This window comes from Eptesicus fuscus, chromosome 17 (assembly GCF_027574615.1).
Source record: "Eptesicus fuscus isolate TK198812 chromosome 17, DD_ASM_mEF_20220401, whole genome shotgun sequence".
NCBI classification, from domain to species: Eukaryota; Metazoa; Chordata; class Mammalia; order Chiroptera; family Vespertilionidae; genus Eptesicus; species Eptesicus fuscus.
Genome location: NC_072489.1, coordinates 17,548,416 through 17,574,618, shown reverse-complemented (window position 1 = coordinate 17,574,618; position 26,203 = coordinate 17,548,416). Strand labels below are relative to the sequence as shown.

Below are 26,203 nucleotides of genomic sequence, written 5' to 3'. Positions count from 1 at the left end.
TGGTTGCGGACTAGATCCCCAGCAGGGGGCATGCAGGAGGCAGCCAATCAATGTTTCTCTCTCATCGATGTTTCTAGCTCTCTCCCTTCCTCTCTAAAAATCAATAAAAACATATTTTAAAAAAAAAAAAAAAGAGTCCCCAGCCAGAGCTGCTGGCACCTGGCACCTGCTCCCGGCCACACCCGGGATGTTTATGTCCGGCCTCTGTGCTCTGGGGTCCGTTGAACTCTGGCTTCTCTCCCTCCTCATGGCCCCTCCGGGGCCGGCCGGGTCGCAGTCACCTCTGGTTTCAGTGCTGGAATGGGACTGGCCACCTAGCTGGTGGATCAGCTCATCTTTGTTGACTGAAGACAGTGAGCTTCCTCTGTACCAGACACCGAGTGGTACCCCTTCTTGTCCTCACAGCCCGGGAAGGCGCAGGTTTTGTTCCTCCCATTTTGAAGACGAGGACACTGAGGCAGAGGGAGGTTGAGTGACAGGCCCAAGGCCAGCCAGGAACGGACCCGGCCCAGGCAGGGCGGCTGTGGGAGCCACAGGGACACCGGCCCACCTCCTGGGCTGCCTGTTGGAAGTTATGCCAACTCAGGGACGCTGTCCTGCACACCTGGGTGGGCACCTTTGCCATCACCCCGCTTCTACGGGCAGCTCACCCCCAGCCCACGCCCCCCGGTTAAGTCCCATTTTCCTCGGCGTGCCCTTTCCCCCCCTTTTGAACTCAGGGCTCCCACCACTCTACGTGGCACACATGGGGTTGAGCTGCTTGAGAACAGTGGGCTGTTCGGCGAATGTTTGCAGAATGATTGCTTTGCTAAACACACCCCCAAAGACAAGCAGCGCAGCGTCACGGAGAGCCGCGGTCGTGGCCTCCCCCTCACCCCACACCTGCTTCCTGCTGTGGAGCAGCCTCGCCCAGGTCGCATGGTGTGACATCTCGTAAGCGGTCCGAGTTGCTCCAGAACTGACACTGTGTCCCAGTCTATTTGCCGAGCCTTGGCACTGGAAAGCCGGGTGACTTTGCCCAGGCACCTGGGTGGGAATGAGGTTACAGTGGGGCCGGGATGCGTGCTCCTGCAGACCCGGGGGCAGCCTGGGATGAGGAGATAAGCTGGCAGGTCCCAGGAGCTTGGAGGGACGGGAGGCTTTGCCACCTGACAGTGGGTGGGGACACTTGTCAAAGGCTCTTTTTTGCAGCAAACAGTTGGAGTCTGTCCCGCCCTTCTGGCTGGCGGAGCGGCACGCCGAGGGCAGGGGGATGGGTTGGGTACATGGGGGCGGCAGGGACCGCCCCTGCCAACTGCCGTTAACAAGTGGCAGCTCGCAGGCCGGGCAGGGCAGGCTGCGGTGACCCCGAGCGGGACAGCCAATGAGCGCCCCGGCTGCAGTGGCACCACCGGGCGGCCGGCCTGCCTTTGGCTGAAGCAGCGGCGGGAGGGGCCTCGGGCCGCCAGTCAGGGCGCGGGGCCCTGTTTCTGGGAGGCCCGGGCAGATCTGCCGTTCGGTTCCATTCACGGGAAGCCCCACTGGAGCGGCCTCATTTTTAACTTTTCCAACCTTCTGGGGGAGGAGGGCAGGCCGTGGGGGCGGTGTGGGAAGGATGGCTGGGAGGACTGCGGCCAGAGAGGGAAAGGAACTGGGAGAGCCGTTCCCGGGCCCTGCAGCGGAGCGGGCTGGCGCTCCGGGCTGAGAAGGGAGATTCGGAACCGGTTTGCTCACAGGAGGCTGCTGGATTCGAAGGGCGGGAGGAAGCAAGGCCAGCGAGAAGCAGAGGCCGTGATCGTGTCCCAGTTGCCAGCCCAGGGACGTGGGAGACCCCAGGGTGCTGGCTTGAGTCCCTTACCCTTTGCCGGTATGGAGTCAGCCCTGGAACACTGGTGACCCAAGGGGCTGTCAGCTGGGGCCAGGGGTGAGGAGACCTTCAGGCTTGTCACCCAAACCTCCCTGTAGGATGTCAGTAGCAACAGGTGCTTGTGGAACCCTCCCCACCCCCAACATTAGCCCCCTTGCTCAATGAAGACCCACCACAGCCAATCACATAATAAACATATTTATAGATGTACAATTTCAGAATTCTAATTCAAGAAATACAGCTTCTCGGGGGATCCTTTAGGATCTGTGTTCTTATTGCACATGGCTCAGCCCCGCGAGGGACGGCTACCGGGACCAGCCGCCGGACGGTGGGCAGAGCACCAGGGCTGCGTCCAGCTCTTAACCTCTCTCCGGGCCGGTGGCCGCTTCGTCACGGGCAGGATCTTGTTCGAAAACCAGACCTGACATTTCTTTCCCAGCTTCCTTTCCCAGAAAGAATCCTGCTTGTTGGGGGACTTGATAAAAGGAGCCGGGAGGAACTCTGGGGGGGCGGTCATCGCCTCCTCGCTGGCAGAGGGGGAGTAAGGCTTTGGAAGATGGCAGGCTCAACGGTACACCCAGCGCCAGAGGACAATCCGGGAGGAAGATGGCAATTCCAAAAGGCCCAGCTGAAACTGTGGGAATAAATAAAACCTCCCTCTCCCTGGCAGCAACTGCTGTTTGGAGAGAAAAAAATCCTCATTTGAAGGTGAGGACAAGGAACCCTTCGGTTCGGATGCATCCTCTGTCCCAGGTGCAGAAGGCTGGGTGGCATCCTGTCCGCGGAGGCGGAGACAGAGGTGCCACAGGCTCTGGCTTTCTTCAGGAGTCAGCTGCAGCCTGGGGGTCCTGGACCAGCTGGCTGACTCTTGGAGGAAGAGCCTTCCGGAGTCCTTGGTGTGCGACTCAGGAAAAACCAGTGGCAACATGGAGCTGTGCCGTGTGGCACCTATAAGGCAAGACTCACTCGGGGACGGGGGTGAGGGGGCGGCTAGGCAGAACCTGGTCCCTCTCCCAGCCTTGCTCTCTCTGAGGCAGGAGGTCAGGGGCTCCTGGGCACCAGGACAGAGCCCATCCGAGCCGGCCAAAGCCTGAGGTGGATGGTCTCACCCCAGAGGGCCACCTGGGGCCTCTCCCACGACTCCACACTGACCTGCCCCGGCCCTCAGGGCACCTTCTCCCCTCCAGCTTAACCACAAGCCTGGCCTCTTCAAAAGCGTCCTAGGATTCACACGATCATGATTGCTGCTGCCATCCAAGCCAGGCTGGGGGGAGGGGAATGGTAGAAGCTCTGGCCGACTCTCCTTCCGCGTCAGCTGTGGCCGATGTCTAGCCTGCGAAGGACCAGGCTGCCTCCCCAACAGTCCGTTTTCTGAATCAGGGAAGAAATCAGCTAAACAATTCACCAAATCCCTGCAGCTTAAAAAGTAGACTATATATCTATATATATCTTTATATGTGCTATTTACATATAAATAGATATATATACATATACACGCATCTATAAGTTACATTTCTGGAAAGTTCTTTCCTCCTCCTCCTCTCTATCCTTGGCCTACGCCTCTGACTGGATTCCACGGAGGTGACTGGTGGTGGCTCCTGGGAAGGGGAGAAAGGCAGTGGGGTCCCCTCCCCCAGCCCTTCCCGGAGACATTTGCTAAGTTTTACATTCTGCTTCTGTTGCCATGGTTTCTGTATCCTAGGAGAGAGCGATGTGGAGCCCGCGCCTCGGCCAGCTGGGAGGGAGGGAAGCAGCCCTGGCAGGTTCCTGGCGGTCCTAGAGCTTTCTGCATTGACTGGGTGAGAGAGGACAGTTGTGTGGCGTTCGGCCTCCAATCCGTTTTAATGTGTTTTTTTTTTTCCTTTTTTATGTCTTTCCTGAAATATACAGTTCATCACCTTGGCTCAGTGCATGTCACCAAAAATTCTCCAGGGATTTCATGGTCTGGGGAGGAGAGTGGGACAGTTAGCGCGCAGTCACGTGTCCAGGGTCTCTAGCTTAGCCACACGGACAGGCAGCCTCCTTGCCACTGTCTTTCCCTCCTGAGCTGCCCCGATTGCCCTCCTGCAGTCTGTTCCCTCTCCTGGAGGCACAAGCCAATGGCCTCAGAGCAGAGAGTCTGTCCCTGGGTCTCTGCTGAGGGGACGCAGACCAAGGGATGGACAAGGCACCGACACGAAAAGGAGCTTTCCGGCCGGCCCACACTCCTCTGGGCCTGGCCCGTGTCCCCTCTGGCAAATGCTGGAAGCAGAGCCCACTGCCCACACACAGGGGCAAAGGAGGCAGGTAGTCTGATACCAGCAACGTTCATCCCCACCCCTCCTGTGCTGGGGCTCTGCATTCGGCCCTGACCGCATGGCCTCCTGCTCCCCCTTTCAGACCACAGGTGAGCAGCCTGGGCGGCCGGATACCTGTGGCTTCCAGGCGGCAGGTGCAGTCGCATGAGAGACAGTGACAGACAAGAGAAAGACAGTGAGAGACCGACAGACGAGAGACACAGACAGAGAGCCAGCCTCTGATCCCGCCAGAGGGAGCGGTCAGGTGCATAGACCTCTCCTGTCCCAGCCTGATGGCTCCTCCCCGCCCTTTGTTGGGCTCCCATCTTGTTCCACGTCCTACTGCCCAGAAGGGCAGGGGAAGAGGAAGGGTTCCCACATGGTTCTCCGTGTGGGGGCTCCCGTGGCCCAGGGGTATTTGTGGCTTAAACACCAGGGTGCAGACATGGTCTGCTGCACTTGGGGGAGGGCGTGTGGCCAGATGGCTGGAGCAGACCAAGGAGGCACAAGTGGCTCTCAGCAGCAGCCTGGGGCTCCCCTTCTGCTTGGGTACCCCACAGCTCCAGCTCCAGCCCCAGAGCCAGGGAGTAGGGGGAGGGGGTGAAGAGTACAGGCCTGAAGCAGACCTCAGTTTCCAAGCACACCCCAGAGCTGCCCCAACTCTGCAGCTGGAGGTCAGGCTGGGGACAAGGAGTCTGTGCCATCACACGAGGCTCCCCCTCCCTCTCCCCACCTCCTCTGCCTCATGGCCAGGGCCAGAGCAGCTGGAAGTTGCAGGGCAGAGGAGGCCCTGGCTCATACTTGGACCTCGGTCGTGTGGCTGGCCCAGGACTATCCATGCAGGGAGGCCTGCACCTCTGACAGTCGGTTACAGCTTGGGGTGCTCATCCTCTGTGCTTTGTGGTACATGTCTGTGTCGCCGAAGTAGCGGGCCCGGTATAACAAGCCTTCCTCTGCAAAGCAATGGGCAGGGTTAGGTCACAGCCAGCACCTCCTGGAGCCTGCTAGGGCACCTGTCTGGTCTGGGGACAGAGGGAAGGCTGTTACCGGCCCAGGAGCTGGGACAGAGGACCTTTAGGGAGGACCCTGAAGGAGCAAAGACTGGTCCCAACTCGGGGCAGGGACAGTGGCCCCTTTCTATAGAGTGGGGGTGAGGCCGGCCAAGGTCAGAGCCTGTCCTCCTGGTCAGGCCTCCCCCAGGTCCACAGGTAGAGCCGACGTCCAATCAGTGGGTGCCCCGAGATCTGCTCCAATCTCTGTCGACAGAGGCGCCTCTGGCAGCCCAACGACAGGCGGACCGCAGCGCCTCACAGGACCTGGAGGAAATCTCCAGGGAAACGGGGTGGAGCTAGCTCTGGGCTGGGGTGGCTGGGGTGGCTGGCACAGGGCAGTGCCAGGTGCTGGGCCCACACATCCCTGGGCGAGGAGGGCCGTCTCCTTCTCTGTTCTCAAGCCCTGTGGCCCGACATGCGCACTCACTCTGCTGCTTCTCCTTCCAGCAGTTGTTCCGGAGGTTGGCGATGTAATCATCTTCCACGTTCCGCTCCACCGTCTTCAGGCTGGAGCCCGTGTACTCCGCGGAGAAGGTGTCGGCCACGTAGTAGACGACGTTCAGGTGGTCGGTGACGCGCCTGTGAACGTGGCCCACCGACCTGGCGGAAATACACCGGGCACCGTGTGGGCACGGGCCCAGGCCCAGGGCAGCTCTGGGGGTGGCGAGGCCCCTGAGGGGGCACCCAGGCCACGGGAGTAGTTACCTCCCTCCCAAACTAGCGCAGGAACTTGCACACGCTCAAAGTGGGTGTCCTTCTGCACGAACTGCCCAGCCCACGGCCAGCCCTCCCCAGGCTCCGTTTACCCCCTGTGGACTTGGGGGACGCTGGGGAGAAGTCCCTTTCCGAGAGGCCCCGTCAGGGAAGCAGGGAACCTGGAGTGAGTCTGGGCTCCCTCTCTGACGAGCTGTGGCCTGAGGGCCTGCCTGCCTGCCTATCCAGAAGCTCCTAGCCTAGAGTTAAGAGGCTTAGAAGCAAAATGACAGGAAGGATTCCAAAGAGTTGTATCTTTCCAGCTCTTGGGTTCTATATTCCAACTCCAAGTGCAGGCTCACAGGCTGTGGGAAGAGCCTCAATACAGACAGGAGTCGGTGCTCCGGGGAGGACGCCCCTGCCTGCCCACTGCGGCCTGGCATCGCTCCAGCTGCAGAGGAAAGCCTGCCATCGGCCAGAGGACTGTGCGGCTGGTGTGGGCCCAGTGGCCCGACGCTGCCCCCTGCTGGCCGAGAGGATGCTGCCAGGGCCAAGCCGCTAGATGGGAGCAGAGGGCTTCCACCAATCAAACCTAAGTACCCACTCGGGATCAGTACTGTCAGGTACCAGAAATAAGTGAGGGGTGCTGACACCTTAAATGGTCAAATAAGTTGCCCAAGTTCACTACTGGCAGTTGGGACCATAAGTTTATTCAACAAATACTGTTGAGCATTTCCAACGAGCCCGGCATTTTGTGTGTATTACTCATTTAATTTTCACAAGCAGGCAGATGCTGTTCCCATTTTACAGATGAGGAAACCAAGGCTGAGAGAAATTACTTAACTTGCCGCTGGTCACACAACTGCTTAGTAGAGGAGCTGGAATTCAAAGCCACCCTTGCTCTGTCTGACTCTAAAGTCTCATCCCGAACCAGATTCTTATCTCAGGGTCAGCAGATAAGATGGGTGTGGGGGGTGGGGGTGGGGAGTCATGAAGCCTGTGGAATGATATGCAAAACTGTGTATGTGAAGGTTCTAGGGGTAAGATCTGCAGTTTTCACTGCATTTTCTTAGGGGACCCTGATCCTAAAAAGATCAAGAACTTCTGCTCAACAGGGGAATGTATTTTCTTGATGTAACCCAGCTTCCTGCTTTGTGATCAAGAGCCTGCAGGATGGGAAGGAAGGCCCCTGATGGTGACTGAAACTCCACAAAGTCCCCATCCGCCCACCACCCGGGCCTCCCCGGCAGCGACAGGTACTCACGGCCTTGGGCTCAGACTGTAGGGTGGACTGGAGACCATGAGCTGGCTGAGAGCCGACACGAGGATCAGGATGAGGATGGGCATCAGTTGGACAAATACCCCCAGTCCGCCCTGGAGGGAAGAGCCAATGGTCACCCCAGCCAGCCCTGGGTGGGGGTCCGGTGTCCGCCACCATCACCCCCAGCTCCCCCAGCTCAGTGGAGCCCGGGTGGCGGGAGGCAGTTACTACCAAACAGGCCATGACACCACTCTCTCCGTCCCCGAGAGTCCCCCCAACACAGAGGCCCCTCCACCTGCCACCTTCCCCAGATAAAAACCAAACAGCCACTGGTGTCAAACACATTGGGGAAAGAATGCCAAAAATGAGCAAAGTGGCTGCCTCCGGAAATGGGGGGCGGAGCTGGAGGGAGACCTTCACGACACAGACCTTTCTGAACTTTAAACCAAACGGATATATTACCCATTTACAAACTTCCAGTTAAAAAACTATAAATAAAAATAAAGTTGTTCACTGTGTGATGATTTGTAATTTAAAAACCCTTCTGTATGTTAAATATACACGAAATTAAAGTTTAAAGATAAATAAACAAAAACATAAGGCCACATTGTCATCATCTTAAATGCCCCGCAGCTGTCCACAGTTTTAATTTTAGTTAGCTGGCTGTGCTGTGGCACCCAAAACGTGCTGGAAGCACCGTCTTGCTATCGCTTTTCCATACATTTTTCAGTGCAGAAAAGACAAGAGTCAGCACCAACATGAACTGCACAAAGGCTGTTCACACTGGAACCTGCCTGGAGGTGGAAAACACTCCGCATTGCATTCTCCAAGAGGCCGAGGAGTCCCCACTCCTCTGGGCAATGTGGACTGTGGCTCCCTCTGGTGTCGCTCAGAGGAATGGCAAGGGAGGCCCAAGATGGCTCCTCCGCCGAGGGTTGTGGGACCGCTGCCACCCAGAACAGACAGCTGAGCAGGCCAGGGCCCCTCCAGGCCCGCCCCCCCTGGGCTCCCAGCACCTCCCTCACTCACGTCGCCCTGGTTCTCCCTGCGGTCCTGCCTCTGCTGGTAGTTGTAGCGCATCCGGCCGTTGCTGTAGACGTGCACGTTACCTGCGGTCAGAGGGGCTGAGTCAGGGGGGCTGCCGGGAGGGGGAGAGGCTGGCATCCGGTCTCCCTCCAGCACCCTGGGGAGACCTGGCTGTGGGGAGGGAGGCGGGGGACTTACTAGACGGGAAGCCACCGCCGAAGAACATGTTGAAGAGGTCTTCCGGGGAGATGTCGGCCTCAAAGCCACGGTGGAAGTCCCCGTGCGCGTGGCCGTGCCGGGCCGCCTGGCTCTTGTCATCACCAAACTGGTCGTACTGCTTCCTTTTCTCCGGGTTGCTGAGTACTGCATAAGCTGTGCCAATGGCTAGGAAGGAGGGCGAAGGGTCAGGTCTGGGGGTGCTGGGGGTGACACGGCTCCCACGGCAGCCCTCACTCGCTTCCTCCAGGTACTGGAGCTGCTGAGGAAGCGGGGTCCTGGGCCCGAGTGGGGGTGGCGGACTCTGGGCAGCCTGGGGATTCACACTCAGGCTCGCCGCTCGCCACCTCCGGAGGAGAGTGCAACTTTGTCCGCACACCAGGCCCTTTGCGGGCCTTATCCTAGTGACTCCTAGCAGCAGCCCCCCTCCTCTCTCAGCGGGCCAGCAGGCTAGAGGCCGAGGGGCAGTCACCGACTCCAATGCCGCAGAGCCGGGAGGCAAACCAGGGGTCTGGCTTCAAGTCCACTCTGACTTTATGAAAACGGCCCGCTCTGTCCCCGCCCCCATTCCTCTCTCTCTCTCTCTCTCCCTCTCTCTCTCTCTCTCTGCCCGTGGGTGGGCCCTTTCTCTGGAGGAGGTCCCAGTGCGACCTCAGGGCTGAGCAGATACATGATGCCTGCTTGCAAACTGGGAGCCACAGGAACTGCAGGGAAAGGCTCCGGGTGGAGGAGTGTGGCGGGCGAGGAGCCCTCACTTCCCTGGGGTCCGGGTCCCGGGCCCAGCTGCCGCTCCTCTGCCTGGCGCCGCTCCTCTGCCTGGCACCGGGCCTCCCAGTGAGCTCCCCAGGTGGGAAGCCTGGGCTCCAAAGAGCCCAGCTCGGGCCCTCCTGAGTCTCTTGCTCCCGCTCAAGCGGCCACTCTCTCACAGGAGCGGGTCAGAGCTGCATCTGCTTCAGAACCTGAGCCTGAGCATGAGGAGAATGCCGCCTCCTCCCAGGCCGGGTGGGGTAGGCGGCAGGCAGAGGTGGGGCTGGAGAAACATGAACCACAGCCACCCCGCTTCCCTACTCCCCTTCGCCCTCTTCCTCTGGGCTGACTGACCGGCAGCAGGGGGTGCAGCCTGCAGACTGTTCCATGCAGGACTGCCCCCAAGGAGCCACTGGTCCTTTCACCTCGGCCCCCTCCGCTAACCCCAGGGAATGAGGCAGGGGGGTGCCCTCTGAGCTCGGACAGGCTGTGGCTGGAGGTGGCTACTAGGACCTGCTTCCAGGGAGCAGCCCCTGAGCCGTGGGACTTGGGTCCAAGGCTGCCTCCTGGAAAAGTCCCTTATTCTCTTCCAAGGATGAGACAAAAACACCGAAACGCCAGGACGCCGGGGCTGGCTTACCTTTGAAAGCCTCCGTGGCGCCAGGCGCGTGGTTCTTGTCTGGGTGGAACCTGAGGGCCAGTTTGCGGTAGGCCTTCTTCAGGTCCTCCTCAGAGGCCCCTCTGCTCACGCCCAGGATCTCATAGTAGTCTTTACACTGCTTGACCCTGGGGGAGGGACCAGGGCGTGGTGGGAGCTCCACACGGGCCTGGGGCCATGAGGGGAGGTGGGCTGAGCAGGCTCGGGGGCACACGCTGTCAGACTGTGGGGTTAAGGGAGCCTCAGAAAGCGCCGACTGGGATGGGATCTGGGCAGGGCCCAGAGAAACACCAAGAATACAGTTAGGGTTTAAGAGGGGCAGCTGCTGTGTTTGCCAGACCAGGAACCCCTTCTCTTTGCTAACAGCACCCTCCCTGCAGGCGACCTCATAAGGACTGTCAATCACGGGCCTCTGCCCAAGGGCAGGTGTGCCCCAAGCTTGGCCAGCTATGTCCTCTCCTTGCAATCTGAGTCTTGAATGGGCAACACAAAGGCCATGGCAGGTCAGCTCACCCCATCTCAGGGCCCCGAAGAGACCCGGATTCTTGCACTTTTCCAGGCACCCGTAACTCCCCAATCAGTTTCTATTGCTACAACCAATAGGCTTGTCTGGGCAAAACCCTGTTTGGTCAGAATAATGTAAATCTGGCATGTTTTTATGACAAACTACAATCACGCTACGGCACCGCAGGCTGCACCCAGTGCTGAGGTTGGCTGATGTCTTCACTGCAGCCAGGACTGTGGGAGCGCCTCGGAGGACCCCAGGCCAGCGGGTGGGGAGGCCGGAGGAAAGAGCCTGAGAAGCGTGGCTGGGCCAGCTCGGCCTGGATGCGAGCTGCTCCGAGGCCTGCCCCAGCCTTGGAGGGATCCCTGTCTCCTGTCTCGTCTCCCCCTCACAGGCTCTGGTCTGAAAGGGTCTTTGTTGGGGGTGGGGCTGTGGGTTGGGGAGACCACGCCTCCTCTCTGTCTGACAAACAGAGCTGTGTGAGGAGGCCAGGCCCGCCTGGCCAGCAGCACAGGAAGCCCGCGGGTCAGCATTCCAGCCCCTGCTGTGGGCTGTCTTGTTGGGAGGGGACAGCGGAGCTCGGATTCCCACACTGGACTCCAGGGCCTTGTGGGAAATGAGGAGCGGGCCCGGTGAGCCCCACCACTTGGACCCGCTCCATCTCCAAGGCCGTCCCAGGGCCCACCCGGACCACAGGCAGAAGTGAGGTGCTGCTCTAGACCTGAAAACCCCCCCTCCAGCCCGCCCCGCCCGCCAGGCCCCGCCTTTACCTCTTCACGGCGGCCACCTGGTCCGCAGTGTAGCCTTTGGTGGGCTCTCCTCCTCCTCCAGCCTCGCCGTTGGCCGAGGGGGCGTCCGACACGCTTGCTTTCCTTCGGGTCGCGTGGGTCGTGTCTGTGGGTTGGGGCTGGTCACCGGCAGACGGTGGCTTCTGGTTGAGGGACTCGATCAGGCCTGTGCAAGGCAAGGCCACCAATCAGGGCTCCTGCTCCAGCAAGGCCACATGTCATGGCTGAGGGGCCGCCTGACCCGGGGGAGGCCAGGGTCCCGCACCCGCCGCCCGCTTATTCTCCCAGCAGAGCCGCTGGCTTCTTGCCTGACTTCAGCCTGTGGGGGGCCACTGCCCTCTCAGGGTCCAGTCCTCCGGAGCCAGCAGGGTATATATAGGTCACTTTAAACTCAGCATAAAAACAAACTATTTTTTCTTTTTTCCTGTTCCCAAAATAAACTATTAATACTTCAGATCTCTTAAATCCCAAAGCAGCGTGTTCAACAGCCATCCTCTGTTAAGGGCTGAGATGGCGAAGTCCTTGGCAGTGGGGACCCTCCTGGAGGCCTGTGCTTACCCCTGAAGAGGAAGGAGTGGGGGCAATGAGCGTGCCCGGGGGGTCAGGATAAACATCTGCTGTTTTTCCATTTTCAAATGGCCGGCCATGTCAAATGTCCTATCAGTGTTCAGAGTCTATAGAGGGCACAACCGTCTCCCTCAGACAGGGTCAAGGTTATTCACACTCAAGTCGGAAGTCCCCTGTGCCCATTTATTTCAGGCACAAAACCACTTCTGAACCCCCTGTGAAGCCGGGGGAGTGTCCTGGGAAACCAGGCATCGGCCACCGCAGGGGCCCAGGCACCTCTGTGCTGAGGAGGGACCCTTGCTGGGCTCAGGGCACCGTGCTGGCTGTCAGCACCGGGTCTCACCCAGGGGCCGGAGCAGGACACCAGGACTCAGTGTGCCAGTGAGCCCTGAGCCGCCGCTGCCTTAGTTGCGCAAATTCACGATCTCACCGAGTCAGCAGCTGCGAAATGCACACACAGGAGCTGACAGCCGAGCCTGCCCACAGGAGGGAGGCGCAGGGTTCCAGTGGCAAACCTGAGTGCGCACTCCGAGAGGAGCGATGGGAACGCGTGTTCACTGGGTCAGGCAGGACCGGACGCGGTGCTCGGCTTGTATTAGCTCACCTAGTCTTCACAACGGCCTTAACGGGAGGTCTGATTACCACCCCCCGTCCGCCCCACTATAAGGAGGGGCTGTGTATTTGATCAGCCTGCCGCTGGCTGCACAAGCTGGTAGGCAGCACTTGAACCCCAGGATGTCCAGCTCATGGGACCTTGCTCTTCACATGCTGTTATCCCGGACCACACAGACCTGGCAGGGGGAGCCCCTTCCAGAAGAGAAGTTAAATTCAGAAAGACCCAGGTTTTGCCCTGGCTGGTAGCTCAGTTGGTTAGAGCATTGTCTCCATATGCCAACATTATGGGTTCAATCCCCAGTCAGGGCACATACAAGAATCAACCAATGAGGGCAAATAAGTGGAACAACAACAGGCAGCTTTTAAAGAAGTTTCTCTCTCTAAAATCAATAAATTAAAACAACCAAAAAAGAAAGACCCAGGCTTCAAACCTCAGCTCAGCTAAGTCCTAACAGTGTGACCCGGCCCACCTGCGAGACCTTTCTGACTGTTTCCGCACAGTGGGGTGTGAGATGAGATGAGATCATGTGTGTAAGCACCGGCACGGAGACTGACACAGAGTAACCGTTCAAAATGAGTAGCTGCTAATATGACCTGGGCTGATGAGCTGGTTGGCCAGGAAGATGAGGGGCCCGAGGTGGTGGGGACTGGGGGTCCCAAGGCGTAGGAAGGCAGCTCAGCACTCAGCAGGCTTTGGACCAGACGTAACCAGGACGTTTCAGGTTGTCCCAGATGCCAGGTCCACGCCAGGCATCAGGGGAATGGCCACGCAGAAAACCAACAGAGGAAGAGATGCTGATCAAGATGGATGGAGGGAGGAAGCTTGGTTCGCTAGGGATATTTTTTTAGGGCTTTTAAAGAAGTTGCTTATTTCAATTTCTCTGGAAGCCCCAGTGGTCCAGGCTAATCAACTAGGAGATGGAACTCTCTCTAGTACTTCTCAGGGAAGATTCTGGAAGCTTTTCAGGGCAGTTGCATGGAGTCAGCCACTCTAATTTCTCTATGCTGCGGAAAGAGAGCCCACAGGGAAGCAGATGTGCTCTGGGTCAGACAGAAGGTTCCTGCCTGAGTTGGCAATGAAAGATTTCTGGTGGCTGACAAGCAGGCCTCTCGGTGGCCCGGCCACCTCCGCAGGCCCGGGGGCTGTGACTGGCTCCTCCTGACTCGCCGTTCCATCCCTCACTGGCACAGTGCTACAGGAGGAGGTCACAGAAGAGTGGAGAGAGAACAGCTTGATGTGAATCTGTAGTTAGACAGACATGGCTGGGTCCCCATCCCGAGTCTGCCCTTTCCCAGTAAAGCAAGCAGACATTTAAGAAGAAGGGAATTGGTAGAAGAAACCAATTGGGAGAGGGGGCAGCTGAGGTAGAGGTGAAAGCATTTCCATAGCCAAAGCCACCAGCAGTGGCCCCACCTCAACCCCAGACTGGAGAGTCAGGCTGCCTGGGTTCAAACCTGGCTCTGCCACTTGCTAGCAAGGTCACCGTGGACAAGTTAACTCAGCTTCCCCTTGTAAAACTGCATCTCCCTCGAGAGAGTTAATAGGGGAAGTGAGTGAATGCATTTAAAGAGCTTTGCACAACTTCCAGCCAATATTAAGTGTCACCTGTTACTTTTCTTTCCAGGCTCTATGCACCTGTAGTGTTCAAAGTGCACTGGGAAAGGGCGGCCAGAGCAGGGAGCGTCTGGGAATGGAGCTAGGCAGTCTGGTTCTTTTGCTAATTACCATGTAGCCTTGCCAGGTTCTCTAATTCCTCAGTGAAGATAGGATCTCCACCTTCTCAGGGCTGCTCTGAGGGGTAAAAAGACTCAGTGAAATCAGGGGAATGGAAGCGTTGAGCACACAGTGAGGTTCATGATGGCTGACCGACTTGAATGGACAACCCCACCCTAGACCTCACCAGTATTAGAACATCTCTGTCCTAGACCGAGGGCCAGTATCTCTCGACAACAAGTCCTCCCCTGTCCCTGCGTGGGCCTTCCCACCTGGCCCTCCTGACTTAGCCTGGACCCAGAGCCAGCCATCTCACAGAAGTTCAGGCAGCCTGAGCTGCAAGGTCATTCAGGCCCACCCTTGCTTTGCATGCTGGGGAAACTGAGGCCTACGGATGTTCTCATCAGCTTCCTGGAAAACCTGGTACCTTCTACCATGGTTGCTAAGCCTCAGGCAAAGCCAATGTCTACGAGGGTGCCAGGCACTGAATAGAGAGCCCCAGAAAGGGACTGACTACTCCACTAGCCCTGCCCTGTGGCATCCCAGCTTAGGGCCTGGCTACTGCTCCTCAGTACGTGTCCAGCCCTTGGTGCCTCACCATCCCACTTCCTGCAGCACGAGTTTCAAGTCCCCTCATATCTTTTTTCTTCTAAATCATTACCTGAGGATATGTTTTTACTGATTTTAGAGAGACAGGAAGGGAGAGGGAGAGAGAGAAACACTGATGGGTTGCATTCTGCATATGCCCCAACTAGAATCAAACCCCAAACCTGGGTACATGCCCTGACCGGGAATCAAACCCGAGACCTTTCGATGCATGGGGCGATGCTCCAACTAACTGAGCCTCACCGGCCAGGGCCCCTCGTGGCTTTTCGCCGTGATGTCCTTTGACGCTTCAAGGTTGCTCTGAGCCTCCTCACCCTAACCCTTCCCTCCTGTCCTTCCACTTCCCTTCCATGCTCCTGATCCTTCCCTTTCATTTCTCAACTTGTCCTTTTCCCACGTGGCCTCTGCAGCAACTGGCAGTGCTGCTCACCACCTCCTCGCACACTGCTCCATGGCTACCTGGCAGCTGCTCTCTCCTGGGACCGCCCCCTCCTGTTGTTGCTCCATCTCACTCTGTGGCTCAGGGAGTGCCAGCAGCAACCTCCTCTACATGTCCCACACTTTCCCACAGTGACTTCAGCCAGCACAACCCCAATAAGCTCGGTCACACTGAGACCAGCCTTTCAGCTAGAACCTCAAGCTCTCTCTCCTGAGCTCCAAGCTATAAGCTCCTTCGGAACAGCCCACCAGCAACAATCCACCAGCACCTCAGACTCTGCCCATCTCTTCCCACCCATGTTCCTTGGCCTTACTGTCTGTCCAGGCACAGAGGCATTCTGAGCGCCCATTTCTCCTTGGCAGCCCTCTCTCACACAGGCTTGGTGGCTCCGCCCAATGACCTCCTCCTCCTCCAGACGGCCAGGCCCTCGGAGCTCCTCACCTACTCAGTGCAACTCTCTTCCAACTAGTTTCTGCTGGAGTCTCTCCTTCCTCTTATTGACACTTCACCCTGTTCTCCATTAAGAAAAATACCTGTATCGTCTTCCTGCCATCTAAAACGTCAATGGTTTCTTCACTAACTACAGAGTGAATACCCCAGGCAGCGCAGGACAGGATTCCCACAATCTGGCCCCATTCTATGTTCCAAACTTAATTCTCTCTATAATCAAATCACTACCCCCACAGCCTCCAAATCTTGCTACACGCAATCCCTTCCGCCAGCCCTTCCAACTTCCAGCCCCATGTCTTCCAGTGTGCTCTTCTCCAAGCCTCCTCCCCTCCTCCAAAGTACAGTTCAAACATGTAAGCCCTCAGCATCTGACACTGTGCTTAATTTTTGTTTAGGCACAATTATTGTTTTATGGCCTACAGTATTATCTTTTCTATAATCTGTCTCCCTCACTAGATCGTAAGCTCCTTGAGGCAAAGGATCACTTCTTACCAATCCTGCTAAACCACTTAGTACGAAGCAGAAGACTTTGAAAACAAAACAAAAATGTCAGCTGCACTGAATGAGCATCTGGAATAAGTTCAAACCTCACACAGCGAGTGTGGACAATACTACCTAGTATTTTTCTAACCAAGATTTCCCCATCCCTGGCCAAAATTAACCCCAGGTTCTTGTCAGCTCAGTGTGCAGGGCCATAGAGGGCACAAGATGATGTTTACAGAGAAGCATGAGGCATATACTCTTTCCAGAATATCACCAATACTACAAATATGCAGCTGGGGACTCTTCTGCCTGAGCAAATTCCAGTGCCAGAGCCTCAGGAAGGACATTCATCAAAGCCCCGACCTAGCCCAGGAGGCCTGCTGACAGGAAGATCTCCACAAGCTGTATTGTTACCCTCCATTCTTGGCTGCCTGCTCCTGAGCCCCCAGAGGCATCAGAGTCCGACAGAGTTCTGAGAGCTGGGGGGGCCCTACCCCACCCTGCTCTCCTCTTATACAGCGTGATTTCCTAGAGAAGCTCCTGGAGCGGGTTATCTCAGGAGTCCTGGCAAATAGGGCAAAAGATCAACATGCAGTCAGGAGGCAGGAAAATGCAGGCATTCCAGGCCGCCTCTCTGCTAGCGTCCCCTTTCTCAATTTCATAAGGTGGGCAAGAACGATTAGGAGGCTGACTGCTGCTCGCCAGTTTCACTTTGTTTCTTTAGTAAATATTTATAGGGTCACGGAACTTCCCAGTTTCTAGCTGTGTAATACTGGAGAAGTCCCTTACTTCTGAGATATGCCTTCATTTACAGAACAAAGATAATCTTTGCTCTGCCTCCCTGATAGGTCAAGCTCAAGTGAGAAAATGCATTCGAAAGAGCTTTCTAAACTGAAAAGCTCCATGGGTATCACTGTTATTCTTTTTTTTTTTTTAAATACATTTTATTGATTTTTTACAGAGAGGAAGGGAGAGGGATAGAGAGCTAGAAACATCGATGAGAGAGAAACATCGATCAGCCGCCTCCTACACACCCCCTACTGGGGATGTGCCTGCAACCAAGGTACATGCCCCTGACAGGAACCGAACCCGGGACCCTTCAGTCTGCAGGCCGACGCTCTATCCACTGAGCCAAACCGGTCAGGGCACTGTTATTCTTACTATCTGTGCCAACCCTTTAATTTTCTAGGTGAGTAAACCCAAGCTCAGAAAAGTCACATGGTAGCAGTCAGGGTGAGACTCGGGTCTTCTGATTCTGAGTACCCGTTATATGCCAGGCGGTTCACTAAGTGGTAACTGCAGGCACTAATCTTTAACAGACTACCTCTTCTCTCTTCCACCTTGTATAGAGAAAAACTTCTTTGAAGACTTAGGTTAAAGAAAAAAGAGGGTTCCCGGCACAGCGACAGGCTGAGCAGTTGAGACAATTACTTTCCCTCCCTGGTTTGGAAGACTTCATTCAGCCCAGGGCCACACAGCAGGGCAGCCTGGTGCTGTACAGCCGTCCCGGCGGCCAGCCACTGTTGGGCTCTTGGAGGCGACGGTGGTGCGGGTGGGAGGGGGTGGCTGGGGCCAGCGTCTCCAACAAGACAGTCCGCTCCGGATGTCACCAACGAGTGAAGAGGCTCCACGAGCGAGTGAGAAGCCAGGTCTCAGGACGGACCGTCAAGGTGCCCGGGTGGGGCGTAGGGGCAGGGACGGAGGGGGCAGGCTCTAGTTTTGGGAAGGGAGTCCCTGGCATTCAACCGGAAACGTGCGAGAGAGCGAAGATATGAAGTCGCCTTTGCAGGCATCCGAAGATCGGAAGTCTTCTTCCCCTCTCTAGAACCCAGTCTCTCTGTCAGAGTAGTTATGTTTATTAAACTATAATGTTTCCCAGGCCGGCACCTGGCCCGGGGCCACCGAATGGCCCCTTGGGAAAAGTAGTTCGATTTCGACTTCAGGTAAGTTCCCTTCGCCCCGTCTGCCAGCGCCTCTCATTCTTGGGAACTCTAAATTTCAGAGGGTTCGGCAAGCACCCGGAAAGCTGAGGTCGCCCGTAGCCCCTGTCAGCAGGTGTGCAGCATCCCGGAGAGGCGTGGGGTCGAAAGACTACACCTCCCAGCAGCCACCGCGCGCCTCAGTGCGCAGGCGTAGCCGCGCCTCGCCACCCCTCCCCCTCCTCCAACTGCTCCCGTCGGTCCGTTCCCGTATTCCCCCCATTAGTCCTAATGTCCCCTCCGTCTCGCCGGCACCACACACTCACCGCGAACGCGCGGCGTCGGGTACAGCCGCTGTGCCTTCTCCAGGAAGCGGAGTGCCCGGTCGGGCTGGTTGCTCTGGATGGCCTTGAGGGCGATGCTAATACAGCGCTCGGCTTCATCCTTGTTGGATTCCATGGCGGAACCAGAGCGCGGAACCGGGGAGGGGGAGGCCGGGCGAGCGAAGGGCTGCGCCAGCCGCCGGCGCGTCGCTGGGCAGGCGGGCGCAGGGTGATGACATAACCCGCCGCCCCTCCTTTTCCGAGAGTTGAGCGAGGGCGGAAGCGCTGCCGTACGTCTTGGAAGAGGGCGACGTTTGAGATAGGGTTGAGGGTGCATGCCCACGTTTCTGGAGGCCGAAGGGTCAGAGTCAGTGGTCTTACTGTTGAGTATGCTTGTACCTTCTTGAGGTGGCTGTGCGTTTGAGACGAAGGTAACTTATTTACTCAACAGGTGTTCATTGAGAACCCCCTGTTGGCCATGGCGGGTGTACAGAGGTGAACAAAGCAAAGCCCCTGCCCTCACGGAGCTTACGTTCCAGTGTGTAGGGGAGTGGGGAGACGTCCCATAAATACATACATTCAGGTAGTGACAAATGCTGTGAAGAAAAATAAAGGGATAGAGAGTAGGAGGTACTATTTTAAATGGGCTGATAAGTGGCATTGTTTCTCCCAGAAGCTTTAATTTGTTTGTTTGTTTGTTTGTTTGTTTGTTTAGTGGCAGCTTACACTTCCTGGTGGCATAACCTCTGGGGGTACCACTCACATCACCTTGAGGCTAATGGCTCCCCCAGGGGCTGGATAGTATGGTGGAGCAATGGAAGTACATATGGGATGGTCAGAAAAGCTGAGGATGCTTTTGGAGGAATTGAGACTAGCCAGGTACAGCAATTGTTCAGATTCACAAATTCAAGCTAAAGCCTCCATTTCCTGGGCCACCAAGGCAAGATGGGTGTCAGTAAGAGATTGCCACCAAGCCAACTTGTCACTAGCCTTAGAGATGTTAGAACTAAAATGAAAATAAACAAAATTAAAAAACAATCAGTGGTCACATGGAAGAAGTAATGTGTGAAGTTAGTCACTGACAGCTAGTGATTATGTGGCAGAATATTGGAAACAGATCAGCAGCCCATCAACAGAGACAGGGTCAGTAAATGATAGTACCCGTTTATGGAGTACTATGCTTTATAGAGATGGATGAAGAACTTGCTCTATGCACTGTAAGAAAGACATCTTCAAGTGACATTCAATTAAAAACCAAAAGCAAGCTGCAATAGCATACCTTCAATGTAAGTAGGGAGAAGAAGAATATTCATATTCATACTATGTTTATAAAAACCAACTCTGGAAGAATACACAAGAAACTAAAAATAGTTGATAAGGATAGGTAAGGAATCAGGTGGAAAGAATAAGGAGTAAGACTTTTTTTCTGTAAACATGTTTATGTTACTCTGATTTTATTTCAACCGTATTACTTATTTATGGTAGGCAGAAGGCTCCCTAAAGATGTCCACATCCTAATCCTTGGAGCATGTGGCTATGCTGTATTATATAACAAAGGGAAATCGCCCTGGCCAGTTTGGATAAGTGGATAGAGCATTGTCATTGGCCCGCCAAATGAAGGGTCATAGGTTTGTTTGTGTGTGTGTGTGTGTGAGTGTGTGTGTGTGTGTGTGTGTGTGTGTGTGTGTTTAAACCAGAAGCTTTGTTTTAAAGAGAAAGTTGAATTCTGGAGAGAAAGGAAGTATTCCAGATGCGACTCTCTGGAGGAAGGGTGGTCCAGGCAAAAGGAAGAGCAAATGCAAAGGCTCTGAATCAGGAACTTTACGTGGTGAGTTATAGGAGCAACAAGGAGAATACCCTCTAGGGGACATGCAGGGTTTCACCACAGAGTGGAATTCAGGTCTGTCAGGCTTTCATGCCTACCATTCCAGTGAAAGCAAGTTACCAATGACCCACATTGCCAAATCCATTGGTTGTTTCTCAGTCCTTCTATTGTTTGGCCTCTCAAGCAGGATTTGGTAAGAGGCCACTAGAGGTGAGAGTGAGGAGGCTACTACTATAATCTAGGTGAAAATTAATGGTAACTTGGGTAGAGTGATGGTGGAGGTGGTAAGAAGTAGTCAAATTATAGACACAAAATAATTTTGCTGATAGATTGGAGGTGGGATATGAGGGAAATAAAGGAGTCGGGATGATTTCAAGATTTTTGGTCTGAATAAGTGGAAGAACACAGTTTCCATTTACCAAAACAGGGAATGCTGAGTGAGAGCAGCACCTTCGTAGGGAGACCATTAAATGTTTGATTTGGTTTGTGGTGTCTTTTAGAATCAAGTGAAGATAGAGTAGAACTGCCCATAGGGACGAAGGTGGGGCTGGAAATATAATTTTGGAAATTATCAGTGTATATAAAATGGTATTTAAAGCGATGGGACTAAATGCACCAAGGAAGTGAGTGTAAATAGAGAAGAGGAGAAGTCTGGTTACTGAACCCTACCACACCCACTGTTTAGAGGTCTAGAAGAAGAAGAGAATCCAGGAAAGGAGAATGAAGAAGCAGCTCTGCCAGGTAAGAAAATTAGTTATTTCAGAAGCCAAGTGAAATAAATGTTTCCAGAGGGAGGGAGGGGTTGAAGTTTTGCAAACCATGCAGAGAGGCCAAGCAATATGAGGACTCAGAAATGACCATGGATTTGACAATGTGGAGGTCAGTGGTGAGCTGATCAATATTGCTGTTGTGCTTTCACATCTTTGTCTCTCTTTCTCTCTCTGTCTTTCCCTCTCCCTTCCTCTCTAAAAATCAATAAACAATATCCCTGGCTGGTATGGCTCGGTTGGGTGTCATCCCGTGCACTGCAAGGTTGCTGGTTCAATCCCCGGTGGGGGCATGTGGGAGACAGCCAATCAATGTTTTGCTGTCACATCGTTTCTCCCTCTCTCTTCCTCTCTCTCTAAAATCAATAAAAACTACCCCCCCCCCCCCAAAAAAAAAAAACTATTAAAAAACCCTATGGGAATGGATTCAAGAGAGTGAGGGAGAAATGGATTGGTAGTGGAGAGGAATGTGGGAAAGTTGTTTTTTTTTTTAAGTGAGATATATTATAGTACTCTGTAATAGGAATTATTTGAGTGGGAAAGAAATTTTGGTAATGCAGAAAAGAAAGGAGACCATTACAGGAGTAGACAGAAGAGGTGGGATCCAGGGGATAAGTGAGGGGTTGATCTTAGATAGCTTCATAAATAACTCATTGATTTTTCAGGAGGGAAGAGTGTGTGGGTTAGGTACGTGCAGGCCAGCTGGTAAGTTTGGAAGTGGGAACACGAGGAAATTCTTTTCAGGTAATTTTTATTTTCTCAGTGTAATAAGAAGCAAGGCCATGGCCTCCTTGGCTACACATGCTATTCCTTGGACATTTCTTTACATTCAGCCTTCCTTTCTATTCCCTTCCCAGTGCAAACTCACGACTCCAAGCTGGCCCAGTACAGTATCCTGGTGGTGAAGAAATCTGCCCCCTTTACCAAGAGAGCCTTACACTTAGAGAAAGTTAAACTTTGCAAAAATTGATAGGTCCTTAATGAATAAACACTGGGATTCATTTCAGCCTCTCTGAAGTTTGTTGACTTAGGATTGCAACGTTCATTTTTCTTTTTCTTGCTGTTGATGTAAGAAATGTCCAAAACTGTAGAGGATTTTTAAAAATATTTTTTTAATTGATTTCAGAGTTGGAGAGAGAGAGAGAGAGAGAGAGAGAGAAACATCAATGATGAGAGAGAATCACTGATCAGCTGCTTCCTGCACGCCCTCTACTGGGGATCCAGTCTGCAACCTAGGCATGTGCCCTTGACCAGAATCGAACCCAGGACCCATCAGTCCCCAGGCGGACACTCTGTCCACTGAGCCAAACCTGCTAGGGCTATAGAGGGTTTTTATAAGAGGTTATTTGAGACAAACTGGTAACATTGCCAAGAAACAAAATCTCAAATGCTCTGGAGAATGATAGCTTTGCAGTTTCTTTTATGCATTTGAACGTAAGGAATATTATATGACAGTGGGAGAAAGCAAGCAGGAATTGGATTACAGGATAGTTAAGATTCTATGCTTTCTTGAGGGTGGTTAACTTCCTAGAGGTCTGAAAAAGGCATTTTATTTCTTTTTATTTTAGAGAGGGAAGAAGAAGAGAGAGAAACATTGATGGGCTGCTGAAAAATAGGTATTTTTATTTATTTATTTATTTATTTAATATATATTTATTGATTTCAGAGAGGGAGGGAGAGGGAGAGGGAGAGATAGAAACATCAATAATGAGAGAGCATCATTGATTGGTTGCCTCCTACATGTCCCCACACTGGGGATGGAGCCCACAACCTGGGCATGTGCCCTGACTGGGAATCAAACCATGACCTCCTGGTTCCCAGGCCAATGCTCAACCACTGAGCCATGCCGGCTGGGCAAAAAGAGGTATTTTAAAAATGTGTAAACCTAGGTACACAAAACAATGGACAGGGCTTTCTTAAAGCAAATAACATTTTTTATTATGGAAGTTTGAGGCCTGAGGTGTGACTACCCATCATGACCTGCTTTGTTAGGAATTTATGATCAGATCCCTCTGAGAGGTTTCTTCAGATAGATTTATCACAGTGACCCCTTTTTGTCCACACTGCTAAGTATCATGAGGTCACCTCTTCCATTTTCTGACTATTCTGAGGCCCCTCCTCCCTGGCTGACTGCAGGGCCTTTGCTTTGTGAAGAAGGCACTCATGTAAAGGAGGCCTGTCATTTCGTTGTGTTAAGGAATTGGACTGTGATTGCCCAGCTACTGGCTGGAGAGCCTCCTTTCATTTTCCTCAGTGCATGTAAATGACAAAGTCTTAATTAAATCTTGAGTGAGTGTGTGTGGTAGGACTTCTTTATGCCTATTTTTTCCTTCCATCCCCTCGGCTGCTGAGCTGGGTCTCAGAACTATTTCAATTCAGAAAGGCTTTGTTGTTTTGGAAGGGAATATAAAGCTGGTCTGACCAACCTCAATTTATCATTCCCTACTTTTTTTTTTTTTTTATCCTCATGCAAGGTGTATTAATTTTAGAGAGAGAAGAAGTGGGAGAGAAAAAAGAGAGACAGACAGACAGACAGACAGACAGACATCCCATACATGCCCTGACCTGACCAGGCATTGAACCCGCAACCTAGGTATGTGCCCTGGCCAGAATAAAATCCACAACCTTTTGGTGTACAGGACAACACTCCAACCAACTGAGCCACCTGGCCAGGCGAGATGTCATGATTTTAATCTAAGGAAAAAGTTGGAAACTTCTAATTTGACTAGCTGGAGTCATGGTGGGAAGATGAGGCTCAAAAAGAGACAAAATCCTTAATTGCCCCCACAGGTACCCAGGAGAAGTCACAGGGAAAATGAATCTTCAAATGAAACAGCATCTCCTCATTTTGCTCCTAGAGCTGCAACCACTCTTGTATTAGGTGACCACTAGTCTCCAGGTTTCTCTCTTCTGGAGACACCGAGAATTCAGTCTGACCTCGGCATGCTTTAATCTGCTGGAGTTCCTTCCCCATCTCTACTAACACATTTCACCCACCCCTGTCTGTCTGCCTACCCTCCTTAATGACCTTTTCCATCTGTCCAAGTTGAACTTGTTCTTCAGGACTCAGCTTTTTAAAAAAATATATATTTCTTTATTGATTTCAGAGAGGAAGGGAGAAAGAGAGAGATAGAAATATCAATGATGAGAGAGAATCATTGATTGGCTGGCTGCCTCCTGCATGTCCTCAGTGCCCCCTACTGGGGATCGAGCCCGCAACCCAGGCATGTGCCCTAGGCCGGAATCAAACCTGGGACCTTTCAGTCCGAAGACTGCTGCTCTATCCACTGAGCCAAGCCAGCTAGGACTCAGCTTGAACTCTTATCTTCCCTGTGATGAGGTAGAATCCATTCAATAGTCTGTCCTGAAAGCCAGGCCCTGTGCAGAGCTTTAGGGATTCAGAGATGCACCACAAAGGACAGATCCTGCCATCAGGGAGCTCACAGTCTAGTAAGGGAGAGACATTGAGAGGATTAGAGGACAGTGTGGTGAGTACTACAGTGGGATTGTGTGTAACCAGAGGAGGCTCAGAAGAGGGGTGCTGGTTGTGCCAGTAGTACTATAAAAGCCCGGGGATTTGACATCTGGGCCAGGGCCTGAGTCTGAGAAAGGGCCTCATCCTCCATGAGCTCTCCCAGCTTTGATTTCCCCATAGCACTTAAGCCTGGCTCCCCACGGACACCCATCTTCACTGCCCTGCACAGTGAAGGCAAGTGGAGATCTTGCCTTCATCTTCCCTGTGGCCTGAGCACAGGCCCTGATACCTAATATGGGCTCAGTACATATTTGTTAAATGAATCCCAGAGACAGGTTTCTCCCCAAACTCTATCAGGAGTTTCCCTGGGCTAGCCCGAGGGGTAAATTCCTTTCTAAAGCTTCGGAAGTATCTCCAAGACAAGGGCGTATCCCCCACCACTTGTCTTTTGCTCCCTGGCTCCCCAGTGTCCCTTGTTGCCTCCAAATGTGACCCACCAATGTAGTGAACCCCTTTCACGTCCCACGTGGTTCAGGGTTCGGGCTCTGGAGGAGGCCGCATGCAAATGAAAGAGACTAGAAAATATTAATTTGGAAATATTGGGGGCCAGGCGGGAGCCCAACTCAAGGGGAAGGACTCCACCCCGCTCTGGCCTTGCTATCCCTTTTATTAAGACTATGGGATACACCCATAGCCTTTAGGCAGGCAATTCCAATAATAGCCAATCAGCAAGAATTTACATAAAACTAGAAGGTGGAAGTTGCTTTAGCTACCATTGTCTCAACTAAACAGTGGGTGGTTGGCTCTGACCTTTCAGAGCTTCAAGGTTGACCAGCCTTCCAGGTTCCTTGCCCACACCTCTCTGCTAGTGAAGACAATGGGTGGCTTCCAACACACCAAGGCCTTCCTTTTAGAGAGCTCCGGGCTCCAAAATCTCCCTGAAGAAACTACCCTTATTGATGAAACTAGGTTAAACAATGGAATACTATGCAGCCTTGGGAATGGTTGGGAGGCTTTCCAATGTATGCCTTTTTATGTAAGCTTGATTTTGGAACCAATGTGAATGTTTACCTATTAAAAAACACACCCAAATCTCACAATGAAGATGAAAATTCACCCAAGAGTGTGAATGAATGATAGGTAATTCAGTTTTCAATTTGAGCTTCAATAAATTATTTATTGAATGAATATTTCCCCATAGCATCTTTGAATCTTCATTTTAGTCCTTTGCTCTCTTGTTCTCCCTAGAGGAGGACCTCTCGACACCTAGGGAGGCCAGAGGCGAGAGACTGGAGAGATAAGGGCACAGGTACTTGCAGCCCTTCCTACCAAATTTGTCTGTCTCACAGAGATCCCACCACGTACAAAGTCCTTTCACTTTGATGGTCTCTGTTCTCGGCTTCCCTTGGGGAAGAGATGGAGCTGGTGGTAGTATTTTACAGTTGGGAAACTGACTCAGACTTTATGTGTCATGGTTAGTTGGCCTTGAAATTGGAGAACCCAGGTTTTCAGGAAATTTCCAAACCATATCTTCACCCTAAACCCGCTTCCTGGGTCCAGATTCTTATATCTACCTACGAGATGGTTCCACCAGGATGTCTCTCAGGCAACTCAACATGTTAAAAAATGGCCTCCTCCTCCTCCACCCAAACATGGTTCACTCAGCTTGCCAATCCACTAAGAGTACTACCACGCACCCAGATACCTACACAGAAATCAGGGTTTCATCCTTCATTATTCCCAGTCCCTTATCATCCTTCCATTTATATGCCCCCATCCCTACCCCTAAGCCTGACCTAAACATCTCCCAAATCTGTTACTGACTCTCCAACTCTGCAGCCATTCCTGACCCAGGCTTTTAGCATCTCTTAACTAATTATTATAGCAGTCTCCAACCTTGATCCCACTTCACTGCAGGTCAAGTCTTCATTCCAAAATGCAATTATGTCACC

General features: G+C 53.5%; 1 protein-coding gene across 3 annotated transcripts; it reads right to left on the bottom strand.

The window, feature by feature from the left end:
* Positions 1-2,028: 2,028 nt before the first annotated feature.
* DNAJB12 (DnaJ heat shock protein family (Hsp40) member B12) lies at positions 2,029-18,395 on the bottom strand. Of its 3 annotated transcripts, none has more exons than XM_008145402.3 (9): positions 18,188-18,395; positions 11,051-11,234; positions 9,758-9,903; positions 8,353-8,538; positions 8,158-8,237; positions 7,132-7,241; positions 5,602-5,774; positions 4,978-5,075; positions 2,029-3,790 (listed from the first exon to the last, which is right to left on the bottom strand). In XM_008145402.3, exons 1-9 carry the CDS (start codon positions 18,318-18,320, stop codon positions 3,761-3,763), a joined length of 1,140 nt encoding a protein of 379 aa, XP_008143624.3. In that variant the 5' UTR covers positions 18,321-18,395; the 3' UTR covers positions 2,029-3,760. The 3 variants fall into 3 exon arrangements, with proteins under 3 accessions (XP_008143624.3, XP_008143625.1, XP_028007164.1); XM_008145403.3 differs by having other exon boundaries at positions 3,726-3,790; positions 4,924-5,075; XM_028151363.2 differs by having other exon boundaries at positions 3,729-3,790; positions 4,930-5,075.
* Between the last annotated feature and the right edge of the window lie 7,808 nt (positions 18,396-26,203).